Below are 26,255 nucleotides of genomic sequence, written 5' to 3' on the forward strand. Positions count from 1 at the left end.
TCGCTACCTTGAACCGTTGACAGGAGACTTATTTACTGCTCGATTTGCAGATTGTCAGCTTGATGAAATAATTTTCCCGTAATTAGGGGGAGAGAAAATGGTACCCAAAAGAGAAAGAGAAATTGAGTGAAAAGTTTCATCACTATCTCATTTTGATCCACGTACCCATACATATGAGCAGAAGGTCTAGAAGATCATCCACTTACAGAAAATAGCAAATCAAATGTAGATACATTTATTGATTTAAAACGGATAAATAAGTCACATATCTCTGCTGTGAATGTGCCTATCCAGATTAATGTCCCCAAAAAACTATCTACTAGTATTATAGCTTCTGAATCTCAAGCACGCTAGAAGCGTGGTAAACCATTGGGTTGAAAGGATGAAAATCCTAGAAAGAGAAGTATGATAAATAATAAAAATGATACTACAAAAGAACTTCTTGAAGAAGGTCAAGATTTGAGAAATCTTAATATTTCTGAAGAAATCAGTGAACCCAAGACTCAAGTGTATGAAGAACTTTCAATAAGTTCTACCGGTGATGAGATAAAGTTAGATCGATCAAAAATTACAATGGATAATATTTTTGCATATAATGTTGCACTTAACCTCATGCAAGATAGTGAAAGTCTTGAGCCTAAATCCATCGAAGAATGTCGACATAAATGTGATTGACCAGAATGACAAAAGGCAATTCAATCAGAATTAGACTCACTTGCTAAACATGAGGTTTTTGGACCTGTAGTCCAAACCCCTGAAGGTGTAAAAACAGTTGGATATAAATGAGTTTTTGTGCTAAAACGAAACGAGAGAAATGAAATTGTAAGATACAAACCACGCCTTGTTGCATAAGGATTCTCTCAAAGACCAGAGTCAACTATGAAGAAACATATTCACTTGTTATGGATGGAATAACTTTTCGATATCTCATTAGTTTAGCTGTATATAAAAATATTGAAATATGTTAGTTCACTTGATTATAAAATTTACATGAAAATTTCAGAAGGAATAAAATTGTCTAAAGCATGTACTAAGCCTCGGGAGATGTACTTAATCAAATTGCAAAGATCATTATATGGTCTGAAATAATCAGGGCATATGTGGTATACTCGCCTTAGTGAGTACTTGATAAATGAAGGTTATATAAATGATGTCATTTGTCCATGTGTTTTTATTAAGAAAATGACATTAGAGTTTGTTATACTCGCTGTTTATGTTGATGACATAAATCTCATTGGAATCCTTGAAGAGGTCCAAAAGGTGATTGAATATCTAAAGAAAGAATTTGAAATGAAAAATCTTGGAAAGATAAAACTTTATCTGGATTTGCAAATTGAACATTTAGCAGACAGGGTCTTTGTCCACCAATCTGCCTACACTGAGAAAATCTTAAAATGATTTTACACCGACAAAGCACATCTATTAAATACTCCAATGGTTGTTCGATCACTTGAAGTGGATAAAGATCCATTTCGACCTCCAGAAGAGAATGAAGAACTTCTTGGTCCTGAAGTACCATATCTTAGTGCTATTGGTGTCCTTATGTATCTTGCTAACGCAATCAAGCCGGATATAATATTTTTTGTTAATTTACTGGCAAGATATAGTTCATCCCCAACGCGAAGACATTAAAATGGTATCAAACATATTTTGCGATGCCTAAAGGGTATTATTGATATGGATTTATTTTATACTAGCAAAGGTTGTGCAAACCTTATTGGTTATGCAGATGCAGATTATTTATCAAACTCACATAAAGCTCAATCTCAAACATGCTATCTATTTACATACAGAGGAACTACTATATCATGGCGATCTACAAAGCAGTCTATTGTTGCTACTTCTTCAAATCATGCTGAAATAATAACAATTCATGAAGCAAGTAGAGAATGTGTGTGGTTAAGATCAATGATATAGTTCATCAAAAAAAGATGCGGCTTAAAAAATGATGTCAAAGTACCCACAGTTATATTCAAGGATAATGTTGCGTGCATAGCTCAATTGAAAGATGGCTTCATAAAAGGAGACAGAACGAAACACATTTCACCAAAATTATTCTTCACACATGATCTTCAGAAGAATGGTGATATTGATGTACAACAAGTTCGTTCGAGTAATAATCTTGCAGATTTATTCACAAAGGCATTATCAACATCAACTTTTGAGAAGCTAAGATATAAGATTGAAATGTGTCGTCTCCAAAATATCAAATGAAGTTTTCATCAGGGGAGTAAAATACACTCTGTACTCTTTTTTTCTTAACCAAAGTTTTGTCCTACTAGATTTTCCTGGTAAAATTTTTAATGAGGTAGTACTCAAGACGTGTTACCCGATGTGTGTACTTTTTTTCCTTCACTGGGCTTTTTTCCATTGGAATTTTCCTAGTAAGGTTTTAACGAGGCACAACATCTATGGATGTTCAGGATAACTATGTATATTATTTCTTGTAAAGTTTTTAATGAGGCACATTACACGTGGACATCTAAAGGGGGTGTTATACAAAAATTGATGGCTGTCCATGTCCACTTTATTTTCTTCCACTTAACCTAACTTTTCCACCCAACTTTTTCATTTTTCTTCCTTTGCAGTGGCTATAAATAGCCATTGCTGTTATGCAATTTAATACACACAGATACTCAATTCTCTCAACTCTCTCTCTCTTTTTCTTACTATCTTTCTTTCTTATTAATTTCCCAAGTTAATTTATTTTATAACAAGAATGAGGTTGTTGGGTTATCCTATCACACATTTCTTTCAATTCCACCCATATTCATTTTATTTAAATTCAACATGTATGTTACATCATACAATATATACCAGTCATTTGTTCTTCCTTTCTTCTTTTTTTAAATATGGAATTGTAACTAGTAGACCAACACAATTAAACAATAATATATGAAGTATAATTCTATAAATGAGATATGGAACTATGGAAGATTAGAATGTATACATATTTTATCTTTGTCTTTGTGAGGTAAAAATGTTATTTACGATAAACCTTTGGCTTAAAAGAAATGTAAAATGCAAGAAAGTAAGAAAAGAAAAAAGAAGATAAAATAGCAGTTTATTAATACATAACAATAATATACCCAGAGTAATTTCACATGTGGAGTCTGGGGAGGTAGAGTGTATACAAACTTTACCCTTTGATATTAATACACATTGGAGAAAAAGAAACTATGTGGTACCTAAATTATACTACTAGAAAGAAGTATGATAACACTCAACTATCTATTAACTTTCTATTTTAATTCTCGACCTCAATATCTTTCTGTGTAAAATCACATCTACAATCAACTTCTCACATCCCCTCAATGTCGTAATTATGATCTCAGTCTCACTTTCCTCATCTTGTTCGTCTCCCACCTTGTCCTACATAACTTCATTCTTAATTATCTCTCTCCTAGTATGCGCACATATACATATTTGAGCATCTTCATCTCCGTTATCTTCATCTTATGAACATAGACATTCTTGATTGACTAGCACCCTATCTCATACAATAATGTGGTCTAACTATCATTTCGTAGAACTTACCTTCACGCCTTGCCAATATATTCTTGTCGCATAGTACCCTAAACGCGAGCCTCCATTTCATTCATTCCACTCCAATACAATGTGTGTCATTATCAGAGCAATATGCAACATCATCATTAATCACCCCATCTCCTTTAATTATAAATCAAAGATACTTGAAGCAACAATACCAAGACCCAGGGGAGGATTTATTGGAGCCCAAGGGGTTCACCCGAACCTCTTTTGTCGAAAAATTACACTATATATACAAGATCAAATTCTGATTTTATGAGTATATATATTAAAATGAACCCCCTAAAAATAAGTGAAAAGCTTAGCTTAGTGGTTAATGGGTTAAAAAATTGCTTATATGTCATGGGTTCAAGTCTCACGCAAGCAAGTTCTTTTCCCTTTAACGGAAAATGGAAAGTCCAATACTAAAGACTTAGTTGGGCTCAATTTTGGGCTTGAATCTTCTTTTCTTTAGTTTTTCTCTTTTCTATTTATTCTTCTTATATCTATTATTCATTTTATTTCAACGTAACTCTTTTTTCATATATTAACTTGAATAAACTCTTTAAAAAAATAATGACATATATTAAACTTGAAATTGAGATAGAAATATAATTTATATTTTATAAAAAAAAAGAAGGTAAATTAGATGTAATTGAATGAAGAAACTTACAAATCGTCAATATCCTTTTAACAATATCAATTAAATAGAATTCATGGAATTTCTCTTCTATTTTTTCAATTCTATTTTAGAAAGATGGAAACTAAACGTATTTGATTTATTCGTTATTTGTCTTTTTCACAAATGATGATTAACCTAGTAAATTGAACTATATATGAATTAAAAAAATTGACGATGTCATTTATTTATCTTTTGAATATGCATTATAATATTAGTAACTCTATTCTTACACACTTTTAGAGAATCTTGACGGTTTTCATCGTATTGTATGATTGAATGGATACTAATTTAACATTTTTTAAAAGTGCAAAATAAAGTAAAATAGTACAAAATAAAATTATAAAAAGCACAATTTTTTTTAAGAATGCTCGATGAAGCAAGGAAAAAGTAGGAAGAAATGTTTAATGTGGTATGATAAAATAAGTTAAATCTAACGGGTTAAGGTAAGTATTTTTCTTCCCCGTCTCGCTCCCTTTTTCATCGTTTTATTTTCACGTGTTTTAGAAATTAACATATATAATATAGCCGATCCTCTAAAATTCTTTTTATCAGCTTATCTTTTTTCTCAATATTTTTGATTAGTTTGATGTTACTTTTACCTATGGTTGCTTGCACTACCACTTAAGCTTCTTCTTTATACTTTGAACCCCTGAACAAAAATTCTGAGTCCGCCACTCCAAGACCCATTTAACCATAGAATACAAAAACAATATGAAATGTCTCAATTTAAAGAGTCTACAGAGCGTAATAATTAATAAAGCTCACAGCTTTGAAGCAAATGAATCTAACGTTCTTTAATTTATCAAGTTCCTGACGAAGCAAATTTGAATCCATGGCAAAAACATGGGTGACATTTTTGGTAAACTGGTCCTCTGTATTAGCCTCCATTTGCACCTAGTTCTGATTTCATATCTGCAACGAAGAAATACTATTTCACCAGCTAATACAGTCTAATTACGTTTTGTTAAACGATATTATTTCTCTTCTTTTTAAACACATTCATTTTTTAATAAACATATTATTTCTTTTCTTTTTAATCACGTTAGAAAAATAATGTGTTTAAAAAGAAAAAAAACAATATATTAATTAGAAAAAGGGGATTTTGACCCAAAAGTAACAATATAGGCATTTTGGACTAAAGTATTAACAATAGAGGTATGTTTGGACCAAAATATTGATGGCAATGACGTTTTGGATCAAACTATTAACAAAAGACATTTTTATTCAATTTCACATAGTATTAGGACATATTTGACCCCTTTTCCGTGTTTTTTTTTTTACCTTGAAACATTTTTCAATAGTTCAATTATATGATACAAAACTATAAAAACACGTAACCTCATTATTATTCCTATACATAACTAAGCTAATCAAGCCACAAATTTCTGAGAGTAAAGAAAATGCAAGCATCTGGAGATGAAAGGGTATCACTTTGCACCAGCATTGTTGTATGATAATTATGATATTCAACCTGCCCAATGTATCTAGTAATCAAGTACACTTTCCTTTTATCTATCAAACTGCTGAGGCATGAGGTAAAGTCAAAAATATGTAAGCGAATATACGAGTCTTTCACAAAATAACTTACATCACACAATTCTGAAAAATAAATTAGAATAAGCTGATAAAGAAGCTTTTCGCATTTAAAATTTACATGAAAGGCATTGATATATTTTCACTCTGACACCCAACATTGCTAGAAAACATAGCTGCAGGGAAGGGATTTCGGGAACTCGTGGCAACTACTCTTCTGCTACTTTCTGTCCAATATAAGTCCCAGCACTGCAAATAGTTCAATCTGGAACATCTGTAGAGGTACGCTGATTTATACAATAGGCAGATTTTCTCCATGCAATTTGTTCGTAGTCAATCACAATATTTTTAAGCAACACAACAGATAAATGGAATTAACTACTATGCTAAAGTATATACAGAAGTCCTCTACAACAGGAAGTGTTTGATGAAGCCAAAAGAAGGCTTGACCAAATTTTATAAGGACATTCTCCAGCAGCATCCATCCTTCTGGTATTATTAGCTATACCTTCAATTAGTTTAGTCCCAGTAGGAGAGAAATTAGTCATTTGGCAGATTTGTGTCACTAGATGAATCAGAAAAGTAGATGCTCTTTTCAATTTTTCCATCTCAGCATCTGCAAAGGATTAAGCAGGAAATTTGTTGTATATTCCTGTCTAGTTAAATGGCAGTGGCATTCCTGATCTTTGTTAAACCTCATGAGAAGGGCCACCTACAACAGATGAAGCAGAAAAGGAGGGAAACCAGAGTTCAATACGGGTTCCTCCAGTTCCAATTGCAGCATCTGTTACTCTTGGTGAGATCATCCGCACTACACATCCATAACTCTCCAGTATTTCTCGAGAAACAGTTAGTCCAGCCACAAAGTTCCATGTCATGTTGTCCTCTACCCTATCTTCAGAAAATAGATCTGCCCCAAAAGGTGCTAGAGAGTGCATCTGTGTCTATACAAAAGTAAAAGGAGACAATACTTCAATTCTATCACACACACAAGCCGGTTGATAAATTTAGTCATGAGCGTACTCCTTTGTTATTATTAAGTTCATGTTCACAATTTCACATTTAAGTGCCACATTTTATCATCTTAATATCAGGCATTGTCTCAGTGATCATGATATTGAATAGATTTCATGACACATACCATATAGTGCATATCAAGGCCATCATCGTCAATTATAACAAGAGCACCCCCTGCAGGTGCTCCAGTGGCAATGATTTCAACCTTCCCACCAGCTTGTATACGCAATAAAGCACCCTCGATCAAATTACCCAAAGCCTGGCGTAGAGCAGGCTCTTCAACTGGTACCTGTAAATATCTTGGAACCTCAGAAAGTAAAACAGCTCTCCTCTGCTCGTGTGCTAAAGGCGCCACTGCCCCCACCAAATCCACCAGTACATCAGAAACGTTGCATGGTCTTTTGGGGGAAGAGATGAACAGGAAAAAGACAAAAAAGGAGGAACAATTAGCAGTCTCCAAAACCAAAGTGTTGCTCAACAAGCTAGCAAAAAATCAAAGACTCCATAAATCATCATATGGCATCAGACTAGAAAAATAAAGGACAATCTGCAGAGTATTCCTGGACTCGTCACCCAATACAAGAAGCATCAATATAGGCAAGCTTAAGGCAGAAACAGGACGGAAATTGTTAGCACCCTCTTAGTCTACCAACGGTTTATACATGCAAATTTAGAAAAATCACAAACAATGATGACTTCAGCTTTTCTGTTAGTTATGTTTCCTATTTCTTTGTAGCAGTGGTTTGCAGTAGGGAGGTTATTACTCCACTTTCTCATTCCAATAGTACTAGCTTCATCCCAAATTTTGTGACTCTTTCTTTTTTAGTCAGTTCAAAAAAAAATGACACATTTCTATATATAGTAACAATATAAATTTAAAATGTCCATTTTACCCTTAGTGGGATGATATATAGCCACAAAAATATCAATGACTTATTCTAGACCGCAAGTTTCAAAAGTTTTCTTTCTTTCTTATACTCCATGCGCAGTCAAACACCATTACATAAATTGGGATGGAGTATTAGGAAGTTATTTCCTTATTTTTAGGAAGTTATTTGAATTCAATAAAATGTGTGCAGAGAATTGTTCCAGTTTTTTAGTACTTTAACTCGAGAGATTGCAGGTCCTCTCTTAACGAACCAGCACCACAGGTTACAAGAAGAGAACCTTCTCCCGAACTCCTATCTACTCCATATTAACTCTGATTTTGTGTTGCACTGTCCGGCAACCACAGAAAGGATAACCATCAAGCAAAAATCTCGGGAAGTTGATGTCTGGAGAATGAGAATAGGAATTATTGAAATTGTTTAGTAGGTACCATGCTGTCATATGCATAAACATTTTTTCAAGCTGACATAATGCATTTTGTAGCTTTCCAGACGATAGGTCTCTAAAACGAAAATAGTTTGAAAACCAAAAGTCACCTGATTCCTTCCTGGCGTAAAGGTGCAAGAGCAAGAGGTGGCATTGGCATTTCTAGATCCTTGGATTTTGAAGAGAAAGATTCTAGCTTCTGAGAGAAGTTATCGGATAACTGTGACCTCACTGACTCATGATCAGGATGAGTTGATTTAGGCATCCTTTTCAATGTTTCTTCACTATAGCGCATTATATTAGCCTGAAAAAGGTATAAGCCGATATGTTCGATATTGTATCTTTGTTATTCTCAAAAATCACCAATAGGCAAGACAAAAACTAAGGGAAACAAAGCTGACGAAGTGTAAATGGACCTTCAAAAATCATTGGACGTTTATCTTTTGCAATTCTTCTAAGTGATTTTTGATAAGTTCAATCTTTTAGTACTATGAATATCCTCCAGAGTTAGATATTTTAGTTCATGACAAGAATTTATGTCCTCTTACACCGTCCTGTTGAAGCTGCCAACTTGCTCTTAGTATTGAATGAACTCAAGTTTGTACCCTTTCCAAGTTTCCAGGAAAGTCATAGCTGTTTTAAACTTATAAGGGGGCTTGTCTCAATCTTTCTCCTTCTTTTCTCAGTCATAGTCACACAGAAGAACAGTGTGTGAGAGAGAGGCACAGTTAGCGAATTACCTTTGTTAAGGAAACAGCATCCTGGAGTCCCTTAAGAGTATCACTCAAGCAATCACCTTGCTCCAAAATGTCTTGAACAATATCATACGAAATCTACATAGGGTCATATGGGCAGATTAACTCTTCATTAGAAGTATGATAAAATTATTTAGGGACAAAAGAAAGTGAAGCAGGATAAATAAAAAATTAGGGATGTAAATTTATTGAGCCACATACCTCACTCTTTCTAATCTGAACAGATAACATCTTACTCAAACTTCGAATACTGGAAAGAGAACCCCGAATCTGCACATGAAAGATTCATGAAAAATTGATTATGTTCCGAATCTGAATAGTGTACATTGTCACCACCTCAAACTGCTGGCACATATAGGTGCAGCTGCAGTGCAAATCTTACTTGCTCAACCAAGTTGCTCATCCTGATATTATTTTGCCAGGTGGACTGTTGGAGCAGAATTGATTTCTGAAAGGGTAGCGTAAGTTAGTTTTCGAAAAAAACTATACAAAGATTTATGACAAAACTACTGTGCATGACTGGAAAGAAAGAGAACAAGAATAATAAATAACAAAATGCTCAAAGAAGAAATCATTTCATGGCAATAAATACAAAATAGTTAAAAGGATGTACTATTGTCAACATTATAGCCGTATATGTCAATATATTCGTGATATTTAGGAACTGTTTACTTTTGATTCCTTCTCTTTTATTACCGTGGTGGTAACAAACATATACATAGGTTCATTAAGTTCAATCAGATACTACTATTACAAGTTTTTAGATGTTAGAGTAATTACGTATTTTAGAAGAAATAATTATATATAAGAGGAATGTTGATCAATGCAGTGAATTCTAGGCATCATATATTTTGAGCACCTTTGTCGTATCAGTATTGTACCTGATCCATAACATAAGCCATTGCAAGTGAACGAGAAATATTTGTTGCATTTAATCTTTGCTCAGCTGTAAATTTTAACATCTCAAAGGAGTGGTCACTTGAAGTTGTGATATTCAAATCAGTGCTAGGAGGCAAAGGAAAAGTCTCCTCCAGGACAGGCCATCCTTTAACATTAAGCCCTCCCTTATCCCATGCAGTTCTTGGGAGTTCCGCAACTAAAAATCCAACAATAAATGGGTGTTTCAACATAGGGAAAACTACAGCTCCAAGCTCGGGAAGTAACTCTGCCTAAGATGAATAAGACCAGTCAAACACAATAAAGTCATAATTCAGTGCAAAACAAATTTGAAGAATTAATTGATGTACCTCTTGCCTCGAAAGAGATGCTTCGGCAATTCTTAAGCCTGCTGGAATGCTAAAGTTACCAATTAGAACCACTAGATCAGTCGCATTAACACGTGGATGTAAAACAATCCGCTGCAACTCTAGCCGGTCCATTACATAGCTACCAGCTGGTCTTACATAAACCTGCAATTCACTAGATTAACACAAGCAAAGTAGAAAGGCAAAATTGTTTCAAGTCTATATCTCCACAAGAGCCAGGGGACTTTCCTCTTTAGTTTTGGTTTTGGTTCTTGACCTTCTATAATTTAGAAAATCCCAAAGAAAATAGGGTAAAGATTATCGCTGTTCACAACACATGAAGCCCAACCAAACATGGAAGATGTTGAGAGTTATCAAATGATACAAAGTGAAATAGAGTTTAAGCAAAGTATAATAGTAAGAATAAAATAACTTGGTTTCATTTGATTTGTCAATGTTATATTGTTAAAGGATAATAAGATGGCTAGAATTTCTTTATCTTCTCAATCTAATCACTTATATTGTTCCAAACAAAACTTTATTTTTGAGCATCCAAATCCAGTGTCACAGTTTATCTAATCTATTGGACCAAATGTTATCAAAAACAAAAAGCGCAAAAAAGCTCTAAGGTTCGTTGGGGCTTTAACCGCAAATAAAGAGTGGGCTTTAATGAAAAAAGACGCAAAGGGAGAAAATGATAAAGCAAAAAGCGCAAAAAAAGCTCTAAGGTTCTTGGATTATATATATATATATATATATATATATATACAACATGTAATGGAAGTACTGCAAGAAAAATGTACCAACATACAAATACAAAAACAACTAAAGCAAAATGAAATGAATTTCTGTAAGACCATGATATATACAACCCAAAGCTATGATAAAGAACCACGTAAACAGAAGAAATATAAAAGAAGATCTGCCTACAGTCAGAAACCATACAGCCGTAAAAAATATTATCTATGTAAATCTTCGGCAAAAAAGCTGTATTTACGTAAAGACAGACATGTTAGAAAATATAGAAATGATAGAAATTACAAAAATAAATTAGAATGTTATACTTGTGGAAGCATAGAACATTTAGCAAACATATGTCCTAAAAAAAATAACAGTAGAACCAGAAATTCTCAATTAATAGAAGACTTTCAAGAAACCCTACTAAATGTGGATGAACACATGTCAGACACTGAAAGTATATACTCTATTATAAGTGTTGATGTAGAAGAAAAGACCCAATCAGATTCATCTGATTCGGAAGAAGATAATCTAATTAATGAAATAGGATTAGAAATGAATGAATTAAATCTAGATAATATACAAATAAGTACCATGATGAATGTTATACAAGTATGTAATCATGACTTTGAAAGACAAAAAAGGAATAGATAGTAATCAATGTAGCATATGTAAATGGTATCCTAGCAAAATAAATAGAGCTAAATGTTAGAAATGTTATATGGAAGCCTGTGTTAGCTGCATAGAAGAAAAGCTAAAAATAAAAATCAATAGACAACATGAACCAACTCAAATAAAAGACATAGCTACTAATCTAAGATTAATAACATTAGAAACACGGATAAATGAATTAGAACAAAGACTAATCTCGCTAGAGAAAGGAAAAGAAAAAATAGAAATAGATAACACGTCCACACAAGGGACAATACATATAGACCAATTAGAAACAGAACTTATGAATATTGAAGAAAATAATACTAGTCTTATATGTAATGAAGACAAAAAATTTGGAACAATAAAAGTCTTAGCTAGAATTAGAATTAAAGATATATAAATAGAAACTTTAGCCCTAGTAGATACAGGATGCACCAGTTGTCTCATAAACAAGAAAATAGTGCCACAAGACCTGTTAAAAGTTTTCAAAAAACCTGTATTAGCAATACAAAAGGATGGAACTTATAACATTTATGATTATTATATTGAAAAGGCACAAATAAGCTTTAAAAATACATGTAATAAATTCTACAAACCAACCTATAATATGTACAAAATATTAGCTCGAGACTTAAGACATCAAAACTGATCTAGTAATAGGATTACAGTTTCTTATACAAAATAATGGAAGTTGTTTATTTTCCAGAGATGGAATAATGTTATTTAGAAATACAACATATACTCCAGTACAAACTATACAATTCCACAAAAGGAAGATCCCAGATAAAAGACATAGAAACCCCCAGATTGATAAAAACCTCAACACCATGTTGTAACGACTGTGGCGACAAGGGTAATTGCTCATCAAAAAACTTATATGAAGAGCAAGATAATTACTTAGAAGAATAATAGCTAGAAGATATCGAGAAAGATTATACACTAATATATATAGAAACTGAATTTTATAATTTTCAAAAGGGAATAAATAAAATTGGAATGATAAAAAATCCCAATGGCCTAGATAATATAATAGCAATATTAGATGAGATGGAAATAATCAGCGAAAAACCATTAATACATTGAGGTTGTAATAAAATTATATGTAAACTAGATATAATTAACACATAATACACCATAAAAACAGCAGTCATAGAAGCAAATAATGAAGATACAGAAGAATTTAATAAACAAATTAAAGAATTACTAAAACTAGAAGTAATACGAAGATCTACCTCTAAACATAGATCAACAACTTTTATGGTAAGAAATCATAGTGAACAAGTAAGAGGTAAAGCTAGAATGGTAATAAATTATAAAAGACTAAATGATAATACTAGAACAAATGCATATAAATTACCAGATAAAAATGAATTAATTAATAGAATACAAGGTAAAAAGTTATTTAGCAAATTTGATTGTAAATCAGGTTATTGGCAGGTTAAAATACACTCCGAAAGCATAGAATGGACAACATTTACCTGTCCAGAAGGATATTTTGAATGGCTAGCTATGCCTTTTGGTTTAGAAACAACATTGCCTATTTTTCAAAGAAAAATGGACGATATGTTTGGAGTCTATAAAACCTTCGTATTAGTTTATGTAGATGATATTTTAGTATTTAGTAAAGATATCCAAGAACATTTAGGACATTTACGAACAGTTTTTAGACTATTCGTAAAATATGGAATAATAATTAGTAAAAAGAAAATGGAATTATGTAAGACACATATAAACTTCTTAGGAGTAACTTTAGGAGACGAAAAAATAAAATTACAACCACACATAGCAAAAAAAGTATTAGATATGCTAGACAAACTAGATAATACAAAAGATCTACAAATATTTTTAGGCCTTGTAAATTATGCTAAAAGTTTTATTCAAGATTTAGGAAAAATAGCAGGACCCCTATATGTAAAGACAGGTAGTAAAGGGCAAAAACATTTTAATATAGAAAATATTAAATTAGTACAACAGGTAAAAGAAAAAGTTCAAAATATCCAGATCTAAAAATACCCTTAGAATCAGACTATTTAATCGTTCAAACAGATGGAAGTTTAGGATGGGGAGCCATTTTAAAAGCCAGACCTAATAAATATAGTAATAAAAATGAAGAAAGAATATGTGCATACCAAAGTGGTCAATATAAAGAAAAAGGAAATATGAGTAGTATAGATGTCGCAGTATTAGCAATAATACATGGGTTAAGTAGCTTTAAGCTATATATCTTAAATAAAAACGACGTATTAGTAAGAACAGACTGTGAAACCATAATTAAATTTCATCAGACAATAAATAGTAAAGCTAGTAGCAAGAGAAGATGGCTTAACTTTATAGATATAATATCAAAATATAATAATATTGTGTTTGAATATATTAAAGGAAAGTATAACGATTTAGCTAATAAATTAAGTAGATTACAAATTAAAACTACTTAAATCTAACTAATTCAATGTTATTTCAGCATGAGACCAACTGGCCAATTGCCAGCAGACAAAGGCAAGGGCATAGCCCTACCAGACTCATACGCTCAGACTCTATTAGATAAGATAAATGTTAGACCTCAAGGTTCAGTTTAGATAATGGAAAGAATTAACTTTGGTAAGTTCAATTTAATTTCCTATCCTCAGTGCAACCTATCATTTAGAATAATGCCAGATTGTCCCTTAGATAAATCGCAAAAGTGTTTAGTAGATTATTTATGGATAGCCTATAACAGAAAAGACACTAAACATTTTATAGCAGCTACTAATGTTTTATGTCAATACTTTTCAGAAAAAAATAGAGAAAATAAATTTAAATATTATGTTGTTATACATGGAAAGACAAATGGTGTTTTCCAGACTTGGATCGAAGTAGTAGACCCAATAAATGGAATTAAAAATTCGCTTTTAAAAGGTTTCAATAACTTTACTGAAGCTTTAGACTATGCTAGAGGAATGATTGGGCCAAACTACTATATTTCTCCAACCCTCAGACAAAGCCCAAACCAAACTCCTCAATACAATATCCAGAAAGACTCAGACAAAATAATTTTTTGTGGCCACTATTCTACCATGACTGAGGCTTTCAAAAGACTCAATGCAAAAAATGGGGAAAATCGGGATTAAATCACATACAAACATGATAAGACTAAACGAGAGAGGGAGTACTGAGTAAGATTTATAACATAATTGAACAAAACCATGTTCAAACTCGAATATACTTAAACAAAACCATATTCAAACATCCTTTTATCTAAATGACTTTATATTGGTATTAGAGCAAGAAGTTTTTGAGAACTCGATATGCGACGACCTTTGAAAAATATTAAGGCATTTAAAGAGACTAAAAACAAATTACATAGTTTATATTGGGAATATAAAAGATCAAATCATACAAAAGAAGATAACTGTAGACTAGACCAGTTAATTGATATAATATCTAGATTAGAATACAAATTCGTTATACCGCTTAAAGCCAGAGCAAGATATAGTTTATGAAGAAACACCCATCATTCCGCGATATAAGAAGAAGATATTGGTTATTATACCAAGAATATAATAAAAAACGAATAGCTCAAAAACTACAAAAGAAATTAGAAGAATATCTTGTAATAGTAGAGACCGTCGATAACCTCGACAAAAAATACAATTCCTTTAGACAAGAAAGAGTGGTAAAACCAGAATTACTTGGTGCTTTAAGGTGGGAGCTACAGAGTTCTGAAAGCGACCAAGAAAACTGCGATAGACGAAAAGATTGGATAAGAATGCATATGAGACAAAAAGCTTATCAACTAGAATAAATTAATGCAAAATCATTCTTTATTTCAAAGAACTAGACAAGTACATCAGTGGCTTCAACAAGAGCTACATCATAAATCAGAATTAACAAATACATAGTATAGACTAATACAAATTTTATCATTTATAGAAAAAAAACACATACACGATATCTATTTAGAGAATTAGAAGCTATTGAACAAAACATAGAATACTCAAATATTAGAATAAAACAATACAAAGACATACTTCAGTCTGTCCCTTTAGGATAATATTATTCATGGAATTAGAATACATAAATAAAATAAGATTAAGACAAAACTGGATACACGAAGAAATACAGTATAGACGAGAGCTTAGACAATCTCTCAAAAAGTTAAAGGAATACTTAAATTGGATAGAAGAGCAGTTGACAAAACCAATATTCCAAATACCAACGCCTTTTATAGAATCCCTTATCAGACACAATGCTAACTTGCTTCACGAAATTAATAACGTAGAAGCAGATATCAGATTTAGTACTAATAGAATAGAAAATTACAAAGGGACTTGGAAGATTACGAGTTCCTTAGGATAACAAGATAGATTCTCTAAAACATCTTGAATACTTAGACCTATGAATACATCCTAAAAAGAAATACAGATCATTACATGAAAATAATATTATAAAGTGTAACTTTGTAAGGGGAGAACACATATTACATTCTGAAGATAAACAATATAACACTTTAGTAGACTTAATAATAAATTTCAATGATAACGTCCAGCTAAAAGATAAAACCATAGTAAAACTTTTCGAAACAATAGAAGCTACTCAAAATAAACAAAGAAAGATACTAGATAAACTAGAACAAAACTTTGACTTCCTAAAGTCTCAACAACTAGAAGTAGATAGAAAGATTCAAATCTAAATACAAGTTTAATCTAGAAAAAATACCAACAAAAGTTGAAATAGAAAAATTAGTTAAGACAATCATTGAAAAATCTAAAGAATTAGAGATAAAAAACACTCAAGTAGTAACAAAAATTATAGAACAAGTAGAAGTAATAACTACAGAGATAAGCAAATTAAAAGGAATAATTAAAAGACTAGAACAAATTTCACTTTCATGAGCGAAGAAGACATAAATTATAGAAAAATATTAGAAAATACAACCAAGTATCACACAGAGCCAGTAGGTTTCTCTGCACATTTCCCGTCAAGCCAGTCAGATAAAGTAATACTAAAACAAAATAATACAATAATAACATTATTAATAGAATTAAACATAAAGGTAGACAAATTATTTAAAGAAAAACAACCTGAACTTCAACCTCGCAAAATATAGAAATAGACGAATTAATTACTCAATTAAAGAGAGTTGAGATAACCCACAACACGATAAACAAAAAATAATTAGAAAACCACAAAAATGGACTTTCTTTCAAATAGATCAAAAAGGACCATCGAAGAAGACCGACCAAGAGTAAGTTTCTCAGACAATAAAATTAGAAATAACTTTATCTCTAGATTATTAGCAAAGAGACCATCCATTGGAGAACAAGATCATGAACTAAATGATGTAGACAGAGACTCACAGATTTTCCAACAAAATCAATTAAAATTACTGAATCCAAAAACGTTATACAACGTAAAGTATTTCTCTAGAGATAATCAATTATACAGACATTACAGAGAAAACTAATCTCAGCAATATGAGACAATTTCTCATCCTTAAATTTAGTAAACCCTGCATTTATAAAGACAATAAAAAATCCTAGAATAATGTTAATGCACATGGGATTAATAGCCAAAGGAATTAAAGGTTTAACTAGAAAAAATTTAGGAGCTAAAGTTTTAATAGTATTATATGATGATAGATGGTCAGATTTAAAGAAATCTATAATAGGATTAACAGAAGAAGATATGACTAATAATGGAGGAATATTTTATATTAGCCCAGATTTCTTAATAAACCTAAAGGAATTTGGAAAACATATTAAAATAGGAATACAGACCAAAGGTTACGAAAAAATGAATAATGGAAATAATTTACTAATGTGTGTAGGTTTTATAGGAAAAATGACTCTAAGCAGTAATACAAAATTTAAACTTCAAGTAAATGATGTAATAGAGGTAATGGGTTATAAAGGTATAAAATTAATAAAACCAATAAAAATTAACCCAGAAGAATATGCAGGATTAGAATGGAATTTAGACAAACTTAGCAAACCAAAAGTATTCGCACCAAAAGCTCATTTAATGTATACTAGTTCTAGAGGAGAAACTTCAATTAGATTTACTGATTATAATTATACAAGTCAAAAGGAATTAGATGATAATGAAACAGAAAGTACTATAGAAACAAAACAAGAAGAATTTATGAACATAGAAATAATACAAGAAGGCTATGAGGTAGATAACGCTATAGAAGAAGCAAAGAGACCGTATAAAGAAAATAATTATATAGTTTTTAAATGCAGAGGGTGTAAAAAGGGTAAAATGGATATAATGGAAACCATAAAACTTTGTAGGGAATGTAAAGATAGAGATGATAATTTAGCATATAGAACAGAGGAATTAGAATATGAAGAAAATGAAGACGTCCTATCTATAATTAGTCATCAAGAGTTAATGGAGACTCCAGCACAAACAATTAGTTATAATACTGGAAATCTACCTAGAAAAAGAATATATATATCTAACCCAGAAACAGAAATAAAAGACAATATTAAACCTGCAGGTAGAAGAATGCCAATAGAAGAACCAATTAGGCTACAAGAGGGAGGAAATAAAGGAAAAATACTTAATATAGCTGCCCATGATCCACAAATGTGGAATGCAGTTATAGATTTATGAAAAGGAATAGTAGCAGATTTTATAAAGAATTATCATGAAACAGATGCAGAAACTATGTACAAATACTTAGAAACCTTCCTAGGAGAATCATGTAAGGCAGTATGGGAAGCATTTAAACAAAATTGCCCCCAAGAATTTCAAGACCTAATAAACTTAGGGCCAAACCCTTATAATTTTACAAATAAAATACATATTTTATTAACAGGAGAAGATCCAAATAGTGGTCTAGTATCACTACAAAGAAATGCAGTAATAAAGTTAGAACAATTAAGTATTTCAAACTGGTTACATATAAAGAATTTTCTTAAAGATTATCTTTACTATTGCACCATTAGTGGAAACACCTTTGATGACGACTTAGGAAAAAACTTATTCCATAAATTACCAGGAGCCCTAGGAAGAGAAATAGAAGAAAGATATAAAGTCGTTTAGATAAAAGGATGATTTGAATATGGCTTTGTTCAAGTATTCCTCTATCCAATTTAAGTGTTCCTTTAACTTTTTGAGAGATTGTCTAAGCTCTCGTCTATACTGTATTTCTTCGTGTATCCAGTTTTGTCTTAATCTTATTTTATTTATGTATTCTAATGCCACGAATAATATTATTCTAAAGGGACAAACTGAAGTATGTCTTTGTATCGTTTTGTTCTAATATTTGAGTAATCTATGTTTCGTTCAATAGCTTCTAATTCTCTAAATAGATATCGTGTATGTGCGTTTTCTTCTATAGATGATAAAATGTGTCTTAGTCTATACTCTGTATTTGTTAGTTCTTAGTTCTGATTTATGATGTAGTTCTTGTTGAAGCCACTGATGTACTTGTCTAATTCTTTGAAATAAAGGTTGATTTTGCATTAATTTATCCTACTTGATAAGCTTTTTGTCTCATACGTATTCTTATCCAATCTATTCGTCTGTCGCTGTTTTCTTGATCGCTTTCACAACTCTGTATCTCCCACCTTAAAGCACTAAGTAATTCTAGTTTTACCACTCTTTCTTGTCTAAAGGAATTGTATTTTTTGTCGAGGTTATCGACGGTCTCTGCTATTACAAGATATTCTTCTAATTTCTTTTGTAGTTTTTGAGCTATTCGTTTTTTATTATATTCTTGGTATAATAACCAATATCTTCTTCTTATATCGCGGAATGATGAGTGTTTCTTCATAAACTATATTTTGCTCTGGCTTTAAGCTGTATAACGAATTTGTATTCTAATCTAGATATTATATCAATTAACTGGTCTAGTCTACAGTTATCTTCTTTTGTATGATTTGATCTTTTATATTCCCAATATAAACTATGTAATTTGTTTTTAGTCTCTTTAAATGCCTTAATATTTTTCAAAGGTCGTCGCATATCGAGTTCCCAAAAACTTCTTGCTCTGATACCAATATAAAGTCATTTAGATAAAAGGATGATTTGAATATGGTTTTGTTTAAGTATATTCGAGTTTGAACATGGTTTTGTTCAATTATGTTATAAATCTTACTCAGTACTCCCTCTCTCGTTTAGTCTTATCATGTTTGTATGTGATTTAATCCCGATTTTCCCCATTTTTTACTTTTTTATTTTTTTATTTTACCCTGTTTATCTCTTCCTCTTAACCTATGTTCTTAACAACTTTTTCTTTAGCCACACCCAGGATATAACTTTGCAGAAAACTTGAAGATTATAAACAACACACACTTATTATTATATAAGCTTTATTACACAGCAGAGGAAATAGGGTATAGGATAAGAGTAATGAACATAGAAGGAAAGGATATGATGAAGGTTGAAGGTTGTAGGCTTATTTTTTCTCTAAGTGTTCTCACTCATCTATCTTTCTTAACTCACACCACTATCTCTTATATATGCATAAGAGATGAGAAACGAAAGGTTTTGAGCCAAGCTACGTGGCCCAACTATTGATGGCCGACAAACATAAGATAAGATTCTTAATAATGCAAGTCGGGTGCTCTGTGGGCACCATCGTCACATGCATTATTAATATCTTTTTGACCTATCGACAGACGCGTGCTTCAACAGTTTTTCCCTCTTTTGGAGGGTAGTGATAAAGTGAAAACACTCTTTACAGGACTATTGTGGGCATACCCATATGGCACACTACTATTCATAAAATCTGGCGGCATAGATTCTTCCACATATTTCTTATCTTCTTATCAGAATCTTCTTTTTGATGATCTTATCTTCATATCATCGTCTTCTCCTACTTTGGTATTATCTTCTAGTCTAAGTGTCTAAATTGTGTAAGGCGATAGAACCAAAACTCATTCCTGAGTCATCATCCTCATATGGGTCTTGAGCATCTTGATAATTATTGCATCCATAGTCATCTTCGTCTGAACTTGGAGTTCTTATGAGACTGTTAACTTCTTTGTCTAAATTTGGAACTAATCTATCATTACTTGGACTTGGACTGTCTGGACTATCTTTGCTAATAACACGTTTATCTTTTCCTTGGTTTTTGAAGAATTGTTCTAGAGTCTGTTTAATTATAACTTCTATTTTATCATTTTTTTTTTCTTCTTAGAAATTATGCCCTTTCTGGAATTGTCTTTTTGAAAAGATTTAGGTAGTCTTCTTCGTGAGGAAGAACACCCCTCGTCTTCACTTAGAGGTAGCCATTAACAGGTTTGATGAGTCTTTACCGGCTACCATTTGAACCGGACTAGCTGTATCTCTATCCGATACAGTAGATTTCTTAGCATTCAGAAGGAATGCACACCCTTCTCATCCATTTTTGAGTGAGATGGAGAACTCATTTCTGGGGTATGAGTACTTGTATCAGTCTTAGGAACAAATTTACTTTTGAATGTCTCGAGTTGTCTCTTAGTCTCACATTTTTGGCCTCATTTTTTGCATTGAGTCTTTTGAAAGCCTCAGTCATGGTAGAATAGTGGCCACAAAAAATTATTTTGTTTGAGTCTTTCTGGATATTGCATTGAGGAGTTTGGTTTGGGTTTTGTAGGGTTGGAGAAATATAGTAGTTTGGCCCAATCATTCCTCTAGCATAGTCTAAAGCTTCAGTAAAGTTATTGAAACCTTTAAAAAGCGAATTTTTAATTCCATTTATTGGGTCTACTACTTCGATCCAAGTCTGGAAAACACCATTTGTCTTTCCATGTATAACAACATAATATTTAAATTTATTTTCTCTATTTTTTTCTGAAAAGTATTGACATAAAACATTAGTAGCTGCTATAAAATGTTTAGTGTCTTTTCTGTTATAGGCTATCCATAAATAATCTACTAAACACTTCTGCGATTTATCTAAGGGACAATCTGGCATTATTCTAAATGATAGGTTGCACTGAGGATAGGAAATTAAATTGAACTTACCAAAGTTAATTCTTTCCATTATCTAAACTGAACCTTGAGGTCTAACATTTATCTTACCTAATAGAGTCTGAGCGTATGAGTCTGGTAGGGCTATGCCCTTGCCTTTGTCTGCTGGCAATTGGCCAGTTGGTCTCATGCTGAAATAACATTGAATTAGTTAGATTTAAGTAGTTTTAATTTGTAATCTACTTAATTTATTAGCTAAATCGTTATACTTTCCTTTAATATATTCAAACACAATATTATTATATTTTGATATTATATCTATAAAGTTAAGCCATCTTCTCTTGCTACTAGCTTTACTATTTATTGTCTGATGAAATTTAATTATGGTTTCACAGTCTGTTCTTACTAATACGTCGTTTTTATTTAAGATATATAGCTTAAAGCTACTTAACCCATGTATTATTGCTAATACTGCGACATCTATACTACTCATATTTCCTTTTTCTTTATATTGACCACTTTGGTATGCACATATTCTTTCTTCATTTTTATTACTATATTTATTAGGTCTGGCTTTTAAAATGGCTCCCCATCCTAAACTTCCATCTGTTTGAACGATTAAATAGTCTGATTCTAAGGGTATTTTTAGATCTGGATATTTTGAACTTTTTCTTTTACCTGTTGTACTAATTTAATATTTTCTATATTAAAATGTTTTTGCCCTTTACTACCTGTCTTTACATATAGGGGTCCTGCTATTTTTCCTAAATCTTGAATAAAACTTTTAGCATAATTTACAAGGCCTAAAAATATTTGTAGATCTTTTGTATTATCTAGTTTGTCTAGCATATCTAATACTTTTTTTGCTATGTGTGGTTGTAATTTTATTTTTTCGTCTCCTAAAGTTACTCCTAAGAAGTTTATATGTGTCTTACATAATTCCATTTTCTTTTTACTAATTATTATTCCATATTTTACGAATAGTCTAAAAACTGTTCGTAAATGTCCTAAATGTTCTTGGATATCTTTACTAAATACTAAAATATCATCTACATAAACTAATACAAAGGTTTTATAGACTCCAAACATATCGTCCATTTTTCTTTGAAAAATAGGCAATGCTGTTTCTAAACCAAAAGGCATAGCTAGCCATTCAAAATATCCTTCTGGACAGGTAAATGTTGTCCATTCTATGCTTTCGGAGTGCATTTTAACCTGCCAATAACCTGATTTACAATCAAATTTGCTAAATAACTTTTTACCTTGTATTCTATTAATTAATTCATTTTTATCTGGTAATTTATATGCATTTGTTCTAGTATTATCATTTAGTCTTTTATAATTTATTACCATTCTAGCTTTACCTCTTACTTGTTCACTATGATTTCTTACCATAAAAGCTGCTGATCTATGTTTAGAGGTAGATCTTCGTATTACTTCTAGTTTTAGTAATTCTTTAATTTATTTATTAAATTCTTCTGTATCTTCATTATTTGCTTCTATGACTGCTGTTTTTATGGTGTATTCTGTGTTAATTATATCTAGTTTACATATAATTTTATTACAACCTCAATGTATTAATGGTTTTTCGCTGATTATTTCCATCTCATCTAATATTGCTATTATATTATCTAGGCCATTGGGATTTTTTATCATTCCAATTTTATTTATTCCCTTTTGAAAATTATAAAATTCAGTTTCTATATATATTAGTGTATAATCTTTCTCGATATCTTCTAGCTATTATTCTTCTAAGTAATTATCTTGCTCTTCATATAAGTTTTTTGATGAGCAATTACCCTTGTCACCACAGTCGTTACAACATGGTGTTGAGGTTTTTATCAATCTGGGGGTTTCTATGTCTTTTATCTGGGATCTTCCTTTTGTGTGGAATTGTATAGTTTGTACTGGAATATAGGTTGTATTTCTAAATAACATTATTCCATCTATGGAAAATAAACAACTTCCATTATTTTGTATAAGAAACTGTAATCCTATTACTAGATCAGTTTTGATGTCTTAAGTCTCGAGCTAATATTTTGTACATATTATAGGTTGGTTTGTAGAATTTATTACATGTATTTTTAAAGCTTATTTGTGCCTTTTCAATATAATAATCACATATATATATAATAGGATCCGTTTCGGGAACGTAGAATGTAAGAGAAATTCAAATGTGAAACAATGCGTCAGCTCTTCTGCTTTAAGTATCCTTCAATTACAGAAGAAATATGATTTTTTATAATCATGTTTTCCCTTCCCATCGCGCTCCGCCGATTGTTGTGCTCGTGTCAACCAAGCCCTCAAGTGCGATAAATTAGCCCCGGGGACATTGGGCTTTGTTGGCGAAGCGGTCAATAATCATTTCCACCATCTCACTTGGTGATGGAAGTTCACCCAAGTTGTGGTGCCACAACCTTCAAACTAGGCGTACCTTCTCCGATTCAATCAGGGGGCTAATATGTTTGGGTTAGGGGCGGCCAGACCTAGGATTACCCGTGATTGGTAATGGCACAATCAGAAGAGGAGTAGGGGAGACAAGGCTAGGCGCTGGGTAGCGCAGCGGATCTATTTCGGGTACAGAGGCAGCGAGGTGTGCTAACCCGGCCACCCAACCTCGCTTCAGGGCTTAAGCGCACCTTTACAACACTGTTTTGGACCACTCCTTTATGAGAACTCTAGCTTGTCCATACTTTTAGAGTATTTCTAATGGATTCAAGAAAACTGGTGAAAATGAAAGAACAAAACGATGTGTGCTCTTATTAGTGAAGGAGGATAGAGATTCAGGTTATCCGAAGTAGGACCAGTTGATGATGTCCACAAGAGGGGTTGTAGTCCTAGGAAAAGTATACTTCACCTTAAAAATGTTCCAGAAGATGTCTTCACTACTAGGCTATCAACAGATCCACCACTACTACCTACTTGATGGCAACTCAACCAATTGGCCATTTGAGATGACTTTACTGGGTTGGATCTAACTGCTAGTACTGATTTTTAGAAATTTGTTGCAGTGGAAGATATAAGATGCCATGTCTCAGTGGGTCCGCTAAACATTTTATGTTACATTTCTTGTCTAAAAATAATAACAATAGAGAAAAAAACGAGAGAGAAAGAAATCATGTAACAGATTATTGGGTTTACAATCTTTACTGTATCTCCAGATCTAAAGAGAGCATCATGTCATTCTTCTCTACCAGCACGTACTGACTGATGGTGGAGGAAGAAAGAAAGTTCCTCGAGACACTAAAGCTCCACTACCATTACCTGCTGCTAATGGTGGTAGTTCGTTTTCTTAAAAAGGAAAACTACAGCAAGTTGCTCCACTACCATTACCTACTGCCTAATGGTGGAAGCACGTTTCCTTAAAAAGGAAAAGTACAGCAGGTTGCATGCTATAGTATTGCTCAACACTAGACTTTCCTTATTAACTTCGACCTGAAAGAAAAATGAGCTATATTTCCACTGAACACCAATGTAATTGCCAAAGAACACAGAAAACAAAAGTACAAGCATTAATAGGCAAACGTAGAAACCAAAATGGAAATTTCACTTTATTAGACCTTATTGCCCTCAATCCAGGAAATTCGAGACCTAATAAAAGGCACAATGAACTTAATAAGGGCTAAAGCAGTACAGATTGCTGAAGACTACATCTGGAAGCTTCCTAAGCTTGGGAAATTAAAACAGAAATACAACATGTAGAAAATTATCTCAACTCAAAAAGTAGAAAAAGCAAGCAGAGTTTCGTATAGTAGGTAAAAAGTGCTTAAATTCATGATCCAAAGCATTACAGCCAGCAATAATAGACATAAACACAAAGCTTCTTAAGCTAATGAAACTAACTTGTAATATAGAAATGTTCTTTCGATCAAGCATTAATCCAAGGACAAGGAAAACGTTTCTTACGGAAAGAACAGAGTCGGGATGAACTATTCGGAGAAAGAGGTCCAATTGTTCAAGGCAAAGTCTCTGGTAATCAACACTCGGTAGCACCAAACCTCTATTTTTGCCATCATCCTTTTCAATCGTTTGAACGAACTCCACCGGCGACGTCGACGCATTCCGTATCGCCGCAGCAATAGCTGACGCCGAAGTAACCATACCGTCGCCGTCTCCATCGGAGCCATCATCGTCGTCGGAGCACGTTCCACTCACGTGCGGGAGAGTAGTGGAGGAGCTAGCAGCGGCGTTGGTGAGAGCGAGTGGTGGTAGCCTCTGGGAAGAAGCGTGAACAGTTGTAGTTGCTGGTGCTTTGTAGAAGGTAGCGGGGGAGAAGACGAGGGTAGGGGGGTAGTGAGGGGGTGGGGTGGGATTGGATAATGGATTCTGCGGAGGAAATGCAGAGAGCAGCATTTTCTTTATGATCGGAATTCAATGCTGAATGCTCTGTGTTTGGGAGGAAAACGGTCCAATGCCGTCGTTCAATTGGTCCACCAGGGTCTTATAGATGTGGGTCCGTCCAATTAACTATCAATTTTGTTTCTTTATGAGTTGATAGAATTTGTGTGTGTTAAATTGCATAACAATTTATAGTAATTGAAAAGGAAGAAAAATGAAAAAGTTTGGTTGGGTGGAGGAAAATAAAGTGGACATAGACAGCCATCAACAATTGTTATACAACACTCCTCTTTGGATGTTTATGTGTAATGTGTTTCATTAAAAACTTTATAAAAAATAATATACATAATTATTCTGAACACACATACATGTTGTGCCTCGTTAAAACCTTACTAGGAAAAATTCAGTGGAAAGAGCACACATCTGGTAATGCACCTTGATTGTTGTCTCATTAAAAACCTTACTAGGAAACTCACTGGGACAAAACCTTGGTTAAGGAAAAAAGAGTACAACGCGTGTTTTACTCTCCCTGACGAGAACATCACTTAATATCTCGAAGACGACACA

At 32.5% G+C, this 26,255-nt stretch overlaps 1 protein-coding gene across 1 annotated transcript; it reads right to left on the bottom strand.

Annotated features, from left to right (window-relative positions):
* Positions 1 to 5,750: 5,750 nt before the first annotated feature.
* On the bottom strand, positions 5,751 to 25,777 carry LOC129880397 (chloroplast sensor kinase, chloroplastic). Its single transcript, XM_055954410.1, has 9 exons — positions 25,257 to 25,777; positions 10,077 to 10,238; positions 9,711 to 9,998; positions 9,212 to 9,277; positions 9,031 to 9,099; positions 8,815 to 8,907; positions 8,185 to 8,378; positions 6,885 to 7,158; positions 5,751 to 6,687 (listed from the first exon to the last, which is right to left on the bottom strand). Exons 1-9 carry the CDS (start codon positions 25,701 to 25,703, stop codon positions 6,433 to 6,435), a joined length of 1,848 nt encoding a protein of 615 aa, XP_055810385.1. The 5' UTR covers positions 25,704 to 25,777; the 3' UTR covers positions 5,751 to 6,432.
* Positions 25,778 to 26,255: the final 478 nt, after the last annotated feature.

This window comes from Solanum dulcamara, chromosome 2 (assembly GCF_947179165.1).
Source record: "Solanum dulcamara chromosome 2, daSolDulc1.2, whole genome shotgun sequence".
Classification (NCBI taxonomy): Eukaryota; Viridiplantae; Streptophyta; class Magnoliopsida; order Solanales; family Solanaceae; genus Solanum; species Solanum dulcamara.